Below are 14,265 nucleotides of genomic sequence, written 5' to 3'. Positions count from 1 at the left end.
GTAAAATATCAAGAGTCTTTTTGCCATTTGTAAATGACTCTAATACTTTACACAGTTTTTCTTTTTCTTCTTCCAAAGTCTCTACTTGAGAAGTTGGAGATGTGTTTTGGTCTTTGAGGGTGTTTATCTCCTTTAAGAGATCTTTCTTAGTTGTAGCCAATTCTATGCTACTTTGATATAAATCTTCAAAAGCTTCTTCCAATTCTAAATAATCTTTATCTTTAGAAGGAGAAATAGGAGTTACCTCATTTTGAGTTTCTTCTTCTTCTTCAGTAGCCATTAATGCGAGGTTGGATTGTTTCTCTTCTTCTTGTGATTCTTCATTATCTTCGTCTTCATCACTTGAGTCGAAGGTGTGTTCGGCTTTGTAGGCCTTTTTATACTTCTTCATTTTAGGGCAATCTCCTCTAAAATGTCCAGATTTTTTACACTCATAACACAAGATTTCCTTTGAAGAAGAGTCAAAATTATCCTTAGAGATATTTTTACCTTTTTGATCTTTTGAGAATTTCTTCTATTGAATGAAGGTTTTTCTTTGTTCTTCAAAAACTTTGAAAATTTCTTTGGCAAATAGGCAATTTCATCATCTGAAAGTTCTTCATCATCGTCGCTGATATCATAGGTTTTGAATGCGACAACTTTCTTCTTAGGTTTCTTAGGCTCGTCCTCCTTGATGTCTTGCTTTAGCTCCATCTCATGTGTTTGAAGTGATCCCAATAGCTCATCTAGACTTAGCTTATCAATGTCTTTTGATTCTCTTATGGATGTAGTCTTGGGTCTCCATTCCTTTGAGAGGGGTCTCAGAATCTTTCGAACGTTCTCACCATTGGAGTAAACCTTACCTAATCCTTTCAACTTGTTCACGATGTTAGTAAATCGAGTAAACATAGCATATATATCTTCATCATTTTTTATTTTAAACAATTCATATTCATTCACTAACATATCAATCTTAGATTGCTTAACTTCAGAAGTATCTTCATAGGTCACTATAAGCTTATCAAACATCTCCTTAGCGGAGTCACACATGCATGTCCTATTATATTCTTTTTCTCCTAATGCACATTGAAGATAACTTATAGCAACATAGTTGAGTTGCGTCTTAGCTTTCTCAACTAGAGTCCATTCTTCTTTGGGCTTGTCTATAGTATTGGGTCCGTTCTCTATAACTTCTCATGCATCAATGTTATTGACGCATACGAAGTTCTTGAAGCGATTCTTCTAATAGGAGAATCCTTCACCTTCAAAGAAGGGAGGTCAGGGAATGTTATAACCTTCAAACTTATGGTTAGCAGAAGTTCTCATAATCTTTAACTCTTAGTTGAATTAAAGATAATCACGGTCTTGAGCTCCCGCTTTGATACCAAATGTGAATTCACCTAGAGGGGGGGTGAATAGGTGTAGGTTCAAAAATTAAAATAACTATGCGAAAATAAAATCAAACAATAAAGATAGAGAAGAGTAAAGACAAGCAATGTAAAAAGACAAACAATTTATAGTGGTTCGGCCAAAATGTGCCTACGTCCACTCCTCTCACCTTAGAGAGAATTCACTATAACGTATCTTGAGTGAGCAAGAGAACTCGTACAACTACTCTTAAAAATATGAGCAAGAGAACTCAAATGACTACTCTTGAGAAATGAGCAAGAGGGCTCCTCTTGATTTGGAGCAAGAGGACTCAACAACAATTTTAAGTAAAATACTAAGTAGTTAAGGATTACCTTAAAACTTAGTAGAATGAGTGCTACCTCTTAGTCAATGTAGCTTGGATGCAAGTATGCAATGAGGGAGTAAGAATGAGATAGAATTTTCTTTGATCTTCTTTGATCTTGAAAGAATAATCTCACAAGGGAGTGCTTGATTGCTTAGAGCTCTTGATTGATGATTGTTGTAGTGTTTAGAACACTAATCAAGAGGGTATTTATAGGCTAGAGGCTTAGAATCAATTAGGAATCCAATTAAGAAGAGAATCCCACATTCTATAAGTGATCTGGTATACTGGATGGGAATCCGATATGCCGGATTACCTACTTTCCTTAAGAGATAAGATAATAACGGTCATAATTAATTAGTCAAGCACTCATCCGGTATGCTGGATTGGGATCCGGTATGCCGGATCAGGGCCAAATACACCCAAGAGAGGATCCGGTATGCTGGATCCTTATCCAGCATGGGTAAAGGGGTTACTGGAGGTGTTTCTCTGAGACACCCATTAATCCGATTTGTCGGATTGGGATCCGGTATGCCGGATTGGGCATAGTGTAATTTTAGTCTAATTTCCTTAAGGGTTGTTTTGGGTATTTCAAACCCAATTGGTCACATGATCAAGAGTTCAAATAACCTCCTAAGGTCATTCTAGATGGATGCATGCGTGTGTGTGTGCATTACATCGAATGTGACTCATGAAACAATAGAAATTACATATTTGTAAATAGACAAAGTCTTCAATCAAAAGTCTTCAATTCTTCAATGCTTTAAGCTTCTAAATATATGTCTTTGACTTCCAAGCTTCAATCTTCTTTGAAAGTGGTCTTTGAACACTTGTATATGCTCCCCCTTACTTGATGCAATGTTTTGACTTTAAAACACTTAGAACATAAGCATTAGTCCAAGTCTTATTTGTTATCATCAAAACATCATCATAGGGATGACTTGGAGGAAGTAGAGTGTAGGACCATTTTCCTAACAACCAGTAGATAAAACATAGTCACTTCTAGTCCTCATAGTACACAGGCAATACTTGGGACTAAGAAGGATGTTCATGATGAATTATTTTGTTTGCAATCTGCTTTCGTTTGTTTTTAGTGCTATCTTCCTTGGGTCTTGGTTATTCAACTCTGGGACCTTTAAGTTACTAGTAATGAGTATAGGATGGTTATTCAACTCTCAATTAATGATTTCTTTGTTTTTGCCATTTGTTTTTTGAGTCACTCTTATTCAACTCTATTTTGTCCAATTAATGATTTCTTTTATTTTGTTTGCAGTTTGTTGGCCATTTGTGGTTAAATTTATTCTCGTCTTATGATTTCTTTTGTTTATTGGCCATTTGTGGTTAAATTCTCTTTGTCATGTATATATAATTGTGATGATTGCTTTTTATTCTAAATTTGAACTGTATTCTCTATTGAATATGATGTTCTTGATGGGTGTCCCTCTAATGTATTATGTTTGTTTTCCTCAATTGTCCAGTCCAGCACTGAGTATGGAGTATCCAATTTATTTCCACTGGAATGGTATAGTGAGAAGAAAATGGTTTGACCCAGATAGATATGGGTATGTGGACATGGTCTTTGACATCTATAATTCAGTCATTGACCATGTCCCTGTAGGACATAATGTGAAATTCAAGGTCAGAAGTACACACTCGAGACAGAGTGAAGTGGAAGTGACAAATGATAACACTCTATATCAGTATTTTACTTCTCATGGTTTGGATGACATAAATTTCTATGTTTATGATGTTGAAGCAAGTCCTTCTGACAGTGATACTTATACAGTAAATGGGTTTCCCAACAGTATAGTGTACAGAGAAACTGAAAGATCAAAGGAAAGGCAAAGAGATATGGGAATGGAATTTGATTCCTTAGTTGATGATTATGGTTAGACTCGTTTTCTACGAGATAGTGTTTGGTGTAATTGGGCAAAGCATAATGTCAGAAGGGGTGGTGGTGTATGCAAGGCTGTTTCAAATTCCAGCAATAGTGGTAGTGGTGATGGTAATGGTAATATTATTGCCAGAGGTACTGCCGATGCCAATTATCCTGATCATGGAAAATCAATTGCAAAGACCAAGAGTATTACTGAACCAAGTGGAAAAGCTACTAGTATAAGCTTTGCAACTAGTAGTGGATTGAAAAAAACCACAGATGTTGGTGAGACTCCTACCAGGAGGGTGACCAGGAGTGCTAGTAAGACTCCTACAAAGAGTGCTACTAGGACTCTAATCAGGAGTGCTACCAGGAGTGCTACCAAGAGTGCTACTAGGAGTGATTCTTTGCAATCTGCTAACTCTTTAAGTGATGACTTAGATTGGACACAACTCAGTAATGAGGTGAGTGATGAGGGAAATGATGATGGGAGTGATGAGGGTAAGGAGGGTAAGGATGGTAATGATGTTCCAACTGAGAATGATGGTTTGATGGCTGATTCTAGCACAGAGGTTGTTCCTCCATGTGAGTTACCTGACTATGACTCTGAAGAGTTTTTGGGGCCTGCACAAGGTATTGGTGTTGAAGGTAAGATCAATTTTGATGTTGATCATGTGTCTACTGATGTATATGCATTTAGGAAAGCCCTCAAAAAGGATGCAATACAAGAGGGTATTGAGGTTTTGAGAAGGAAGAATGAGAAACACAAAGTGTTTGCATTGTGTAAAGGTTCTCGGTGTCCTTGGAGAATATATGCCTCCCTTGCTGAAGATAGTAAAACATTTATGGTGAAGTCATATAATGGTTTACATATATGTGCAAAGTTGAGTACAAACAAGGATGCCACTTGTAGATGGATAGGTGAGACCATTGCTCCTCTACTCAAGAATGACCCAGATATGAAAGTGAAACCTTTAATGAATTTTTTGATTAGGGAATATGGTCTGACTACTTACATGAAGTTGTGGAGGGCAAAAAAAATTGCTGAAGAAATCAATGAAGGTAACCATGCTCATTCTTATGCAATGTTACCTCATTATGCTAATTTGGTGTTAGAAAAGAATCTCGGGAGCATGTTCATTCTCAGATATGATGATAGGCAAGACATGTCTGAAAATCCAAGATTCAAGAGGCTTTTTGTTTGCTTCAAAGCATGCAGTGAAGGGTTCTTGAGGGGATGTAGACCCTTTATAGGACTTGATGGCTGCCATCTGAAGGGAAAATATGGAGGGATTTTATTATCAGCTATTTCTGTTGATGGGAACAACTCATTGTATCCTGTTGCATATGGAATAGTAGAGGTTGAATGCAAAAATAGCTGGTTGTTTTTCCTATAGATGTTAGCAGAGGCTCTCTACAATGGTACAAATGATTTGATCTTTATGTCAGATAGATAGCAGGTGAAAAATCTAAGTTCATAGTTATAGATTTATTCAATTTTTTGGTCAATGATTACCCATAAATGATTGACTTTGACTCTCTGTTTTTATATGTTGTAGGGACTGTTAGATGCCATTACTGCAATATTTCCACATGTACATCAAAGGTGTTGCAGTAGGCATTTATACCAAAATTTCAAGTCAAAATTTCTTGGATTGTTATTGAAGAATCATTTTTGGGCAGCTACAAGATCCTACACTCAAACTGTGTTTGAAAGGAAAATGAATGCAGTGAAGGAGATTGATAATGATGCCTACCTGTGATTGATGAGAAATAAGCCAGACATGTGGGCTAGACATACTTTTGACAATATAGCAAGAAGTGATCATATTACAAATAATATGAGTGAGTCCTTCAACAACTGGATTACAGATCTGAGGAACAAACCAATTCTCATACTGGTTGATGAATTAAGGAGCAAATTGATGGACAGATTTTACAAAATGTATGCAAAGGGGTGCACCTATGATGATACAGTAACACCAAAAGCTAGACGCAAGTTAAACAAGGTCCAACAAGAGTCTAGGAGCTTTTGGGTCTTACTAGCAGATGACTTTCAGTGTGAGGTGACAGACAACTTTGCAAGTAGGTGTGTGGTCAATTTGAAAGATCGTACATGTTGTTGCAAAGTATGGGAGTCCACTGGTATGCCATGCAAACATGCAGTAGCAGCTATCTTACATAAAAGGGAGTTGCTTGAGACATATTGTGATGCATATTACAATATGCAAAAATATATGGCATCATACTCTCGGTTCATTGCCCCAATTCCTACTCTGGATGGGTTGAGAGAATATGTTATGAACTATGTAGTGCAACCTCCTCATTTGAAAAGGATGCCTGGTAGACCCCATGTCAATAGAAGAAGGGAACAAGATGAGGCTCCTGCTGCTGAATTCAGAAAGATGAGTCGAACTGTCAGATGTGACAACTGCAAGCAGTTGGGCCACAATAAGAGGAGATGTGAGAGAGCATCTAGTAGGACACAGGCTGTTGTGCAGGTATAATTTCTTAATGTTTTATCCTATATTTATGTTTGAGCATGCTATTCTGAGCCATGAAGTACTAATGAGGTTTAATTGCATTCTATTATAGGAAAAAGGCCAAGGAGCACCAATTAAGGACACTAGAGCATCTAGTAGTAGGACTAAGGCAGTTGTGCAGATATATTTATTGTGCTTTTTTATCCTATAATGCATACTTATCTGGGTCATGAAGTATTGATGAGGTTTAATTTTATGCTAATATAGGACAAAGTCTAGAGGGAATCAGTTAAGGAAAAGAGAGGATCTAGTAGTAGGGCTAAGGCAGTTGTGCAGGTATATTTATTGTATTTGTTTATCCTATAATGCATACTTATCTGAGCCATGAAGTATTGATGAGGTTTAATTTCATGCTAATATAAGACAAAGTCCAAATGGAATCAATGAAGGAAAAGAGAGGATATAGTACTAGAACAATTGGTTTGAAGGTATAATTTTGATTCAACAATTGTATTTGAGCATCTTTCATTACTCAAGGTTTTGACTGATGAAATTCATTTTCATGTAGAGAAAAACAAGAAGTGAGACCCAGACCCAAGAGGAGGCATGCAGCTCTCAGAGAGTTACTAGATCACAGGCATCTAATGTGACCACAGTTGAGTGTCCAGAAGACAAGATAAGGGACAGAATGGCTGCCAAGATTGCAAGGAGGAAAGCAAAAAAATTAGAAAATAGAAAAAAATGAAGAGTAGTTGTTTATTTCAAACATTGGGAATGAATGTATTGTATTTGAGAAACAAGACAAAAATTTGGGTTTGTTTTATGGAATGTGTGCTTAATTCTCTTTAGGTAATGGAAGTTTATTTTGGAAGTTGACATTAATGTAAGATGACCTATGGATTGTGATATGGATGTTTAGTTCATGGATTCAATAGGTTGTTTTGTTCATGTATTCAATATGGCAGCTATGACCTATGGATTGTGATATAGATTGGGAAGGAGATGGTTTGTTCTTCTTCTTATTTCGATTTAACATGATGTTCAGTTCCCTTTTTTGGTTAATTGGAGTCAGCAGGATGTCTTGTTATTGGATTGGGAAATGGATGATGAATATGGAGTGCATCCATTTCCCAATCCATTTACTTTGTTTTGCAACTAGATAATGAAATATCTCTTATATGAGCATTATAACATAATGTCTATTTCTTGGATATAAATGCTTTGATGGGATTACACAAACACCATAGAGAATCAGAAACAAAGTTGTGAACCAAGGAAACATTCCATTACTTCTCCAACCATTTCAATCCCATTTTAACAGTCTCAAAAACATAAGTACCAATGCCCACAAATGTTGTTCTTCATCATACTTGTACATTCATATTAATTTCCCAATAACAGCTACAACGACTACAAGAAAGAAAACAAACACAAATTGACCAAAGCACTTAAGTGATTCATTGAACTTCTCCAACATCAGCAATCTCAGCTTCACATTTTGCATCTCCTCATTCGATTCTTGCCTTTCAGGAGGATTGGGATTGTTCATTGGTGCTTCTATGACCAGAGAATCAGTAGGGTATGGGTTAATGGGATCACACCAAGAGATAAACCCACATTTGTTATTAGGACCTCCACATGCATAATAAAGCTTGTGTTTATTATCCACAGACTCCGATATCCTCACAACAGCTTACTCCACATCTGCAAACCATATTAACATATTTTGGACCTTCATACTTCCTGTCACACACACTTGAAGAAGACATTATATCTGCAAAAAATGAGTAACAATTACAACTAAAGCACAATTGAAGAGAAGAAATCTGATTGATAGAGAAAAAGAGTAAAACTAAAGAAGACATGCAGGGGTTTGTACCACATTGCTTCTAGTTTGCCACTACATTTAGTGAAAAATTTACAATGGCAGCATCTCCTGGCATCTTAAAGAACTGAATTAATGCTTTGAGGTTTCAACTTAGTTACATACATAGGAAATTGAATTACATTTCAAGGTATCATCTCAGTTGTAGGTTCTCTGTTAGTAAAATGATTTTTTTATGGCTTCTTGAAGGCACAAAATTATCAGGACTCAAGCAACATATCCTCAATTATAGATCGCAAAATGGGCAGCAGTTTCACAACTGAAGGCATGAAAGAGTTCATACAGCTGACTGTCCACTGTATGGAATTCTCTAGTGAGAGGAGGACTACCATGAACCATGTGGTAGCAGAACTGGATCAGATACTCGAGAGAGAAATGAGCTAGACAACAATCAAGGGTGAAGGCACCACCACTGTGATCAGAAATTTCCTTTTTAATGATCTGATTGTCCTACCTGAGTTTTACACATCGAATGGCCCCACATTGGAAACTCATGAACATTGGGGTGAGTACTGATGAGTTTTACACAGTATTGAAGCAAATTCCTAGTTCGTGAAAAGAATATTGCAGAGGAGGGGATTGCATGGCCATTCGATGTGTAAAACTCATCAAGCTAAAATTTTAACAAAAGAAAAGAAAGAAAAAAATCCTATTTCGTGAGGGGATGAGAGGGGATTGCAGGGCCATGAAGTTTCTTTCTTTCCATTTTAAAGAGCAGAGCAGAAAAGGGATGAGAGGGGAATCGGAAACAGCAGAGCAGAGAAGGGGATTGAAGGGGAGTCTCTCAGGGCCTGCCGTGAGTTTCAAGTTCAAAACATAATGTTGGCAGCAAGGGTTTCTCTCAAGGCTACCACGGCTTCAAACATTGAATCAAAACACAATGGGAGCACTAATTCCCTTTTACAAAACGAACAAAACCTTGCGGATTTGCCCTAATTTCAAATCGTCTGTAGAAGAGAGGGTAGAGCATATACAAAGAGAGGAAAGGAAGAGAAATACCTCTCTGAGAGTTGCAGCTGTCAATTGTTGTTGGAAATTTGGGGCTTTTTCACTCTATCCTGTCGCCGGCGATGCCAAGCTTCTTCTCCAACGGTTTCAAGATTATGATTTCAATTTCTTAGTGTATTTTAGGGTTAAAACATGTGAAGGGTAAGTGTGTAATTTATAGTTTCCTAGTTTTTTAGGGTAAAAACATGTAAAGGGTTAGTCTGTAATTGACACTTTACAAGTTTCAATATAAGGGTAAAAAAGACATTTCCATTCAAGCTCTAACAGCAGACTAACACCGTCAGGTTTCTAGGGGTGTCAAGTAATTTTTTCAAACGTTGATAATCGTAAGCAAAATGGCCAAAGTACAAGGGGGTGTCCAAGTAATTTTCCCAAAAAAAAAAATAGAATATACCCAACATTTGAGAGTGTGGGTTTTGGAAACCCTAGTTTGTTTGAAACTTTGAGAAGACTTTGAATTGACTTGGAAAACCTTGGCTGCACCAAAGAAGGTTCAAAATTGTTTAACCTAGTGTGATCATTGGAGGAAGAACCACTATTTGGAGGAGGAGCAACGGTTGAGGCTCTTCAGGTTAGCAAAAATTTGACTAACTCTTTTTGTGGTAATACTTTTATTATTTGTTATTCATGGGATGCAAAAGAAAACCCAAATCGATTTCTTTTTGCTACACATTCGGGTATGGGATGATTTCCTTTTTTTCATGTAATAGAAACAGATGTTCCATTCTCTTCTTATTCTTTTTTTTTCCCTAATTCATATGGGATAGAAGAAGAGATTGGTGTAAAATTTTTTGCTATACCATAAATCCAATTTTGATCAATTTCCCCATCCACTCGGAATGGGATGAATCAAGAGATGATCCCATGACTACCAACAATAACCCATGTTGAAGATTGATTAGTTTTGACAATTGTAGTCAGTTTTTTTATGGGGGCTTTTGCACCATGCTTAATTCCCAGCCATCAATATGCTTGACAATGCAAGACAGAATGGGTAAAAAAAGGTTCCTCAAATACCAAAAAAATTATGTATAACATCGATTATGGAATCAAAATAAAGTCCAAGTGCCCCTTTTAATCAGGGAATGAAAAAATGTTTGTACATCTAGGACTGTACCATCTAAGATACTTTCTATTTGTTCTACAATGGTTCTAATAAACTCATTAACAAGAAAAGTATAGCTTCAATTGCAGCACAGAATTTTGAGTAATCCTCCATACTGGTTATTTCAACTTCATAAATTTAACCTTTACATTTATAATAGGCCTTTTTCATGCATCCAGCCAGCTGCTTGTATTATCAAAGTGGTTCAATTTCTTGGGTACTTTTAAACCCAAGGCTGTCTATATGTACTGACTATGATGTATTCAAGTTCTGTAAACTAAACTGCTAAACCAAATAGACAATGAAATCATTGGAAAGAGGACACATTCTGCTTATGCCTCTCTGTAATGCTTTTTCACATACCTCTGCAACGCAAGAGAAAGCACTATAAGATAAGGTTTGGCAATTCTAAACCATGGAAGCAGAATTACATTAAGGTTTTAAAACCCAGAATCAGGTCCTATCAATTCTAATTTGACTCTAGTTTGAATCAGATAAAATCTTCCAATTCCATAAAATTGAAACAGTTAAAAATCCGCCTAATATGTATTTAAAAATTATCCATAAAAGATATGGTTAATTCAATAGCTGACTCGGAACGAGGGTAGGTGTTACGATCCAGCAATCCCACTCGAGAGTAATGAACTCTGGTGGGTATCCCACATCGGAGAGTAATGAACTCTGGTGTGGACTAATATAATCCTGGGCACCCTCACCTACTGAACCGGTTTTGTGGGTTGAGATCCAGGATCGTATCAGTGGTATCAAAGCAGGCTGCCATGTCTACGGGTCAGGGCACCGGCAGGGGCGACCTATGGAAAGGGCTACCTGGTGCTCAAGGGATCTGGAGTGAAAGCCGCCATGGAGTAGGCCACCGGGGACATCGGTCTGAAAGCGTGGTGGAATGTTACGATCCTGCTGTCCCACTCGAGAATAATGAACTCTGGTGGGTATCCTGTTGGACAAGTGTGTGTCCATCAAACCCGGTTCGGTCCGGTTCAACCCGGTTCACCTTTGTATTGAACATTTATACATTTTAGTTTAATATTGTCACATGCGATATAAACATTTTGAGCATTATGTGTCCGTAAGTTATACTTAAAATGGTAGTCACGACTAGGGTTTGGGGGGCACCCTTATCATATGGTCGTCGCATTGGGTATGCCTAGACATGTGATGTCGAGAGTACGAATGCGAGTGCTCACATGTTTGATGTGTGCATTGGCGAAGAATCTACTTTGTCGATTCCCTCATGTATTAATGCGCGGATGTAGGAAGGGATAGACATGTGTCACCGACACTGCACTGAGGGAACCCCGTCACGCAAAGTATGATCATATTCTTTGGTTCATCAATGACCGAGACTCAAGCGAGTCAAAGCCGGTGTTCGGGAATGCGTGAACACTTTGTGAGTGAAGGAGTTATCCAACACGGTCACCACGCTCGATTGGGGAACACCAAGATAGAGACTGCATTGCATGGTCGGATCGAATCGATCCAGATCCGTTTTGGAAATGGTTTTGCAAAATTTATTTTACATAAAATGATACATTATTAATAGTTATTTCAAATAAAGTGTTTTATCGAGTTTTACGGGACCCGATCGGATGCACGATGCTCTTATATGGACATGTACTATGGATTGGGGTTTGGCGAATGTACATGCCCTAGATTCCATAATGATGGTGTTGATTAGTGGGGGTTGTATATGATAAATTGTTATCATATAGGGAGTTATTTGGAATTTGCTAATTTAATTGGCTCTTTATTTAATTAATGGATTTGGTGCTAATTGTAATTATCCATTAATAATTAAATAAAGAATCTAATTAATACTTTCCCTATTAGATTCTCGCTTCTTCACCTGTGTAGCACTTTGAGTTTAAACGAATCCTGCTGAGAGAGAGAGAGTCGACTCTCACTAGGGCTCTATTAAACCTATCTAGGATTTAATTAAACCCTATTATTATAAATAGGGGACCAAAAATACGCAGAAGGGAAGCTCTCCACGTTTTTGGAGCAGACACTCTCTCTCCTACGTTTTTGGTTTCTCTCTCTCTCCCTCTTGTGATCTCTCTTCTTCTTCTTGCTTCTCTCACTGTGTTTGAGAGTTAGGGTTTGTGAAACCCTAGATCTGTGGCCGAGGAGTTTGAGGGCATCCGGGATTGGCGTGTAGAACCTTGGTAGCACCATTGGAGGTTCAGACTGCTTGCTTGGAGCGCTCATTGGAGGAAGAACCACTGTCTATTGGAGGAGCAACACTTGAGGCTCACCAGGTTAGCGCTTCTTTATTAATTCCTTCGTTCATTGATTATTAATATTTATGGGATGCGAAAGAAACTCGAATCGATTATTTTCCTGCGCATTCGAGTATGGGATGGATCCCTCTTGCCATGTGATGGACTAGAGATGAGTTTCTCCGTCCCTATTGTGATAATTAATTTTATGGAATGCAATAGGGAAGGAGAAACCCTAATAGGGATGCACCAGGGTTCCCATGGACGACCATGGAAAACCCTAAAATTAAAATGGGGCACCCATGGAACACCATGGGCTAATCCAGGGCGTGCAAAACCCTAAAGATAAATATCTTGGTCTCCCTAGGGAACCATGGTTTGATCTCTGGACCGTTGTTTAGCCAACAGTGTGGTATCAGAGCCACCTTTCCCACCCATGAATATTAGATAATTAATGATTAATATGATTATCATAAGTGGGATGCAAGTTGGAACATGGGTGGTTAGGATATGGTTGTTGTAACAACCTTCCCATGTGCACATGGGTAGTTACAAGGTTGTTAGTGTAACAACCTACCCAGGTGATTATGGATTTGGTTTGTTTTGTTTATTCCAATTATTGAAGCATGTATCCAATTAGGTTGTGATTACTAATTTTTATTTTAAAATTTTTAATCATGTTCTATATGTGGGGAGGGCACGCTGCCAAGTCTCTCGTGCACGCCTCTTCCCCATGAACCTACCCTTGTGCGCATCCTCTTGTGGGCTGCGCCTGCGGCAGCAAGCTTGCGGGCTGCGGGCCTATAGGCTGCTAGCCGTGGGCCATGTGCCTATGGGCTGCGCAGGAGTGCCGCAGCTGCGCAAGTGGGCTGCATGCACCCCCTTGTTTTCCCTCGATTAACAAAAAAAAAAAAGATTTTTCAAAACAGAATTTTATTATTTTGTTTTGTTTTTGGAGGATGATGATGGGTGAAGAGATTCCCTCTTTACCCACTTGCAATTAAAATGCGATTTTAATTTTATGGGCTTGGATACATGATATCACATGCGATGTGGTGGTTCAATAATTGAAGGAATCTATATTTTAATTTTTGGTTCACTTGCTTTAATGCCCATGCATGAAATTATATTATGATGTGATTATGGGAATGGCATTCTAATAAATGGATGGATTGTTTATGTATGTGATACATGGGGTTATGGGTGGATGTGATGCTTCTCTCTCTTTCTCTCTCTCCCCCTTTCTTTTTTATAAACAAATGTACTCTACCCCATGGGCAACCCAAATGGTGGGTTGGTTTCTCCATGCGGGGTTTCTTTATTATTATGGAAAGGAAAGTGTATAGAATTTTTCTAGGTTTTCATTGTAATTTTAGAGGAGTTAGGACTCCCAGGGCATGTAGATGGTGATCCACATGTGGTGCTCAAAGCTTATGGAGATGCAAGTCACCTACTTTGAAGACATGATCGGGCGGAGGAGATGATCGAGGCGTGGCATCCATGGCATGATAAATGCACCCAAAGTTATTAGTTTTATTTTTATTGGGAGGGTTCTTTAATTGCTTCTGATAAAAATGCCGCCATCCCATAATCACTTTTAATTAATGTTGATTAATTATGTTGTATAAATCTATCCATGTATGTGAGAGTTAATTAATCCCTCTTTATTCACAATACATGTATGATATGGACTAGTCTTAATCGGTAGATATGTCCATGGCCTCCTATTAAAGATAAATGTAGAAAATGTGTGACATGACCCCACATAAGCCGACAGGACATTGCCAGGACCTCATCACGCATTTATCTATATTTACTTTCATCTAGATACGTTAGGGTATGGATAGTGAGAGGGCACTGCGACGGTGGGCCATCTTTCATGATTCCATGATTCTAACTAATGCGATAGGTAAGTACATGACTTGGGTGTATGTCACCGACGGATCTGGACATGACACCC

General features: G+C 38.1%; 2 protein-coding genes across 2 annotated transcripts in view; both read left to right on the top strand.

The window, feature by feature from the left end:
* LOC122646444 (F-box/FBD/LRR-repeat protein At1g13570-like) overlaps window positions 1–14,265 on the top strand; it is a 119,995-nt gene that overhangs the window by 15,451 nt on the left and 90,279 nt on the right. The gene's annotated exons all lie outside the window — the stretch shown is intronic.
* Window positions 5,372–8,339, top strand: LOC122644729. The gene is made up of 2 exons (XM_043838122.1): window positions 5,372–6,088; window positions 8,145–8,339. The coding sequence occupies exons 1-2, from the start codon at window positions 5,372–5,374 to the stop codon at window positions 8,337–8,339; spliced, it is 912 nt and encodes a 303-aa protein (XP_043694057.1).

Source organism: Telopea speciosissima, chromosome 11 (genome assembly GCF_018873765.1).
Source record: "Telopea speciosissima isolate NSW1024214 ecotype Mountain lineage chromosome 11, Tspe_v1, whole genome shotgun sequence".
In the NCBI taxonomy this organism is placed as follows: Eukaryota; Viridiplantae; Streptophyta; class Magnoliopsida; order Proteales; family Proteaceae; genus Telopea; species Telopea speciosissima.
Note: the sequence above shows the minus strand (reverse complement) of the source record. Positions and strands in the feature narration are given on the sequence as shown.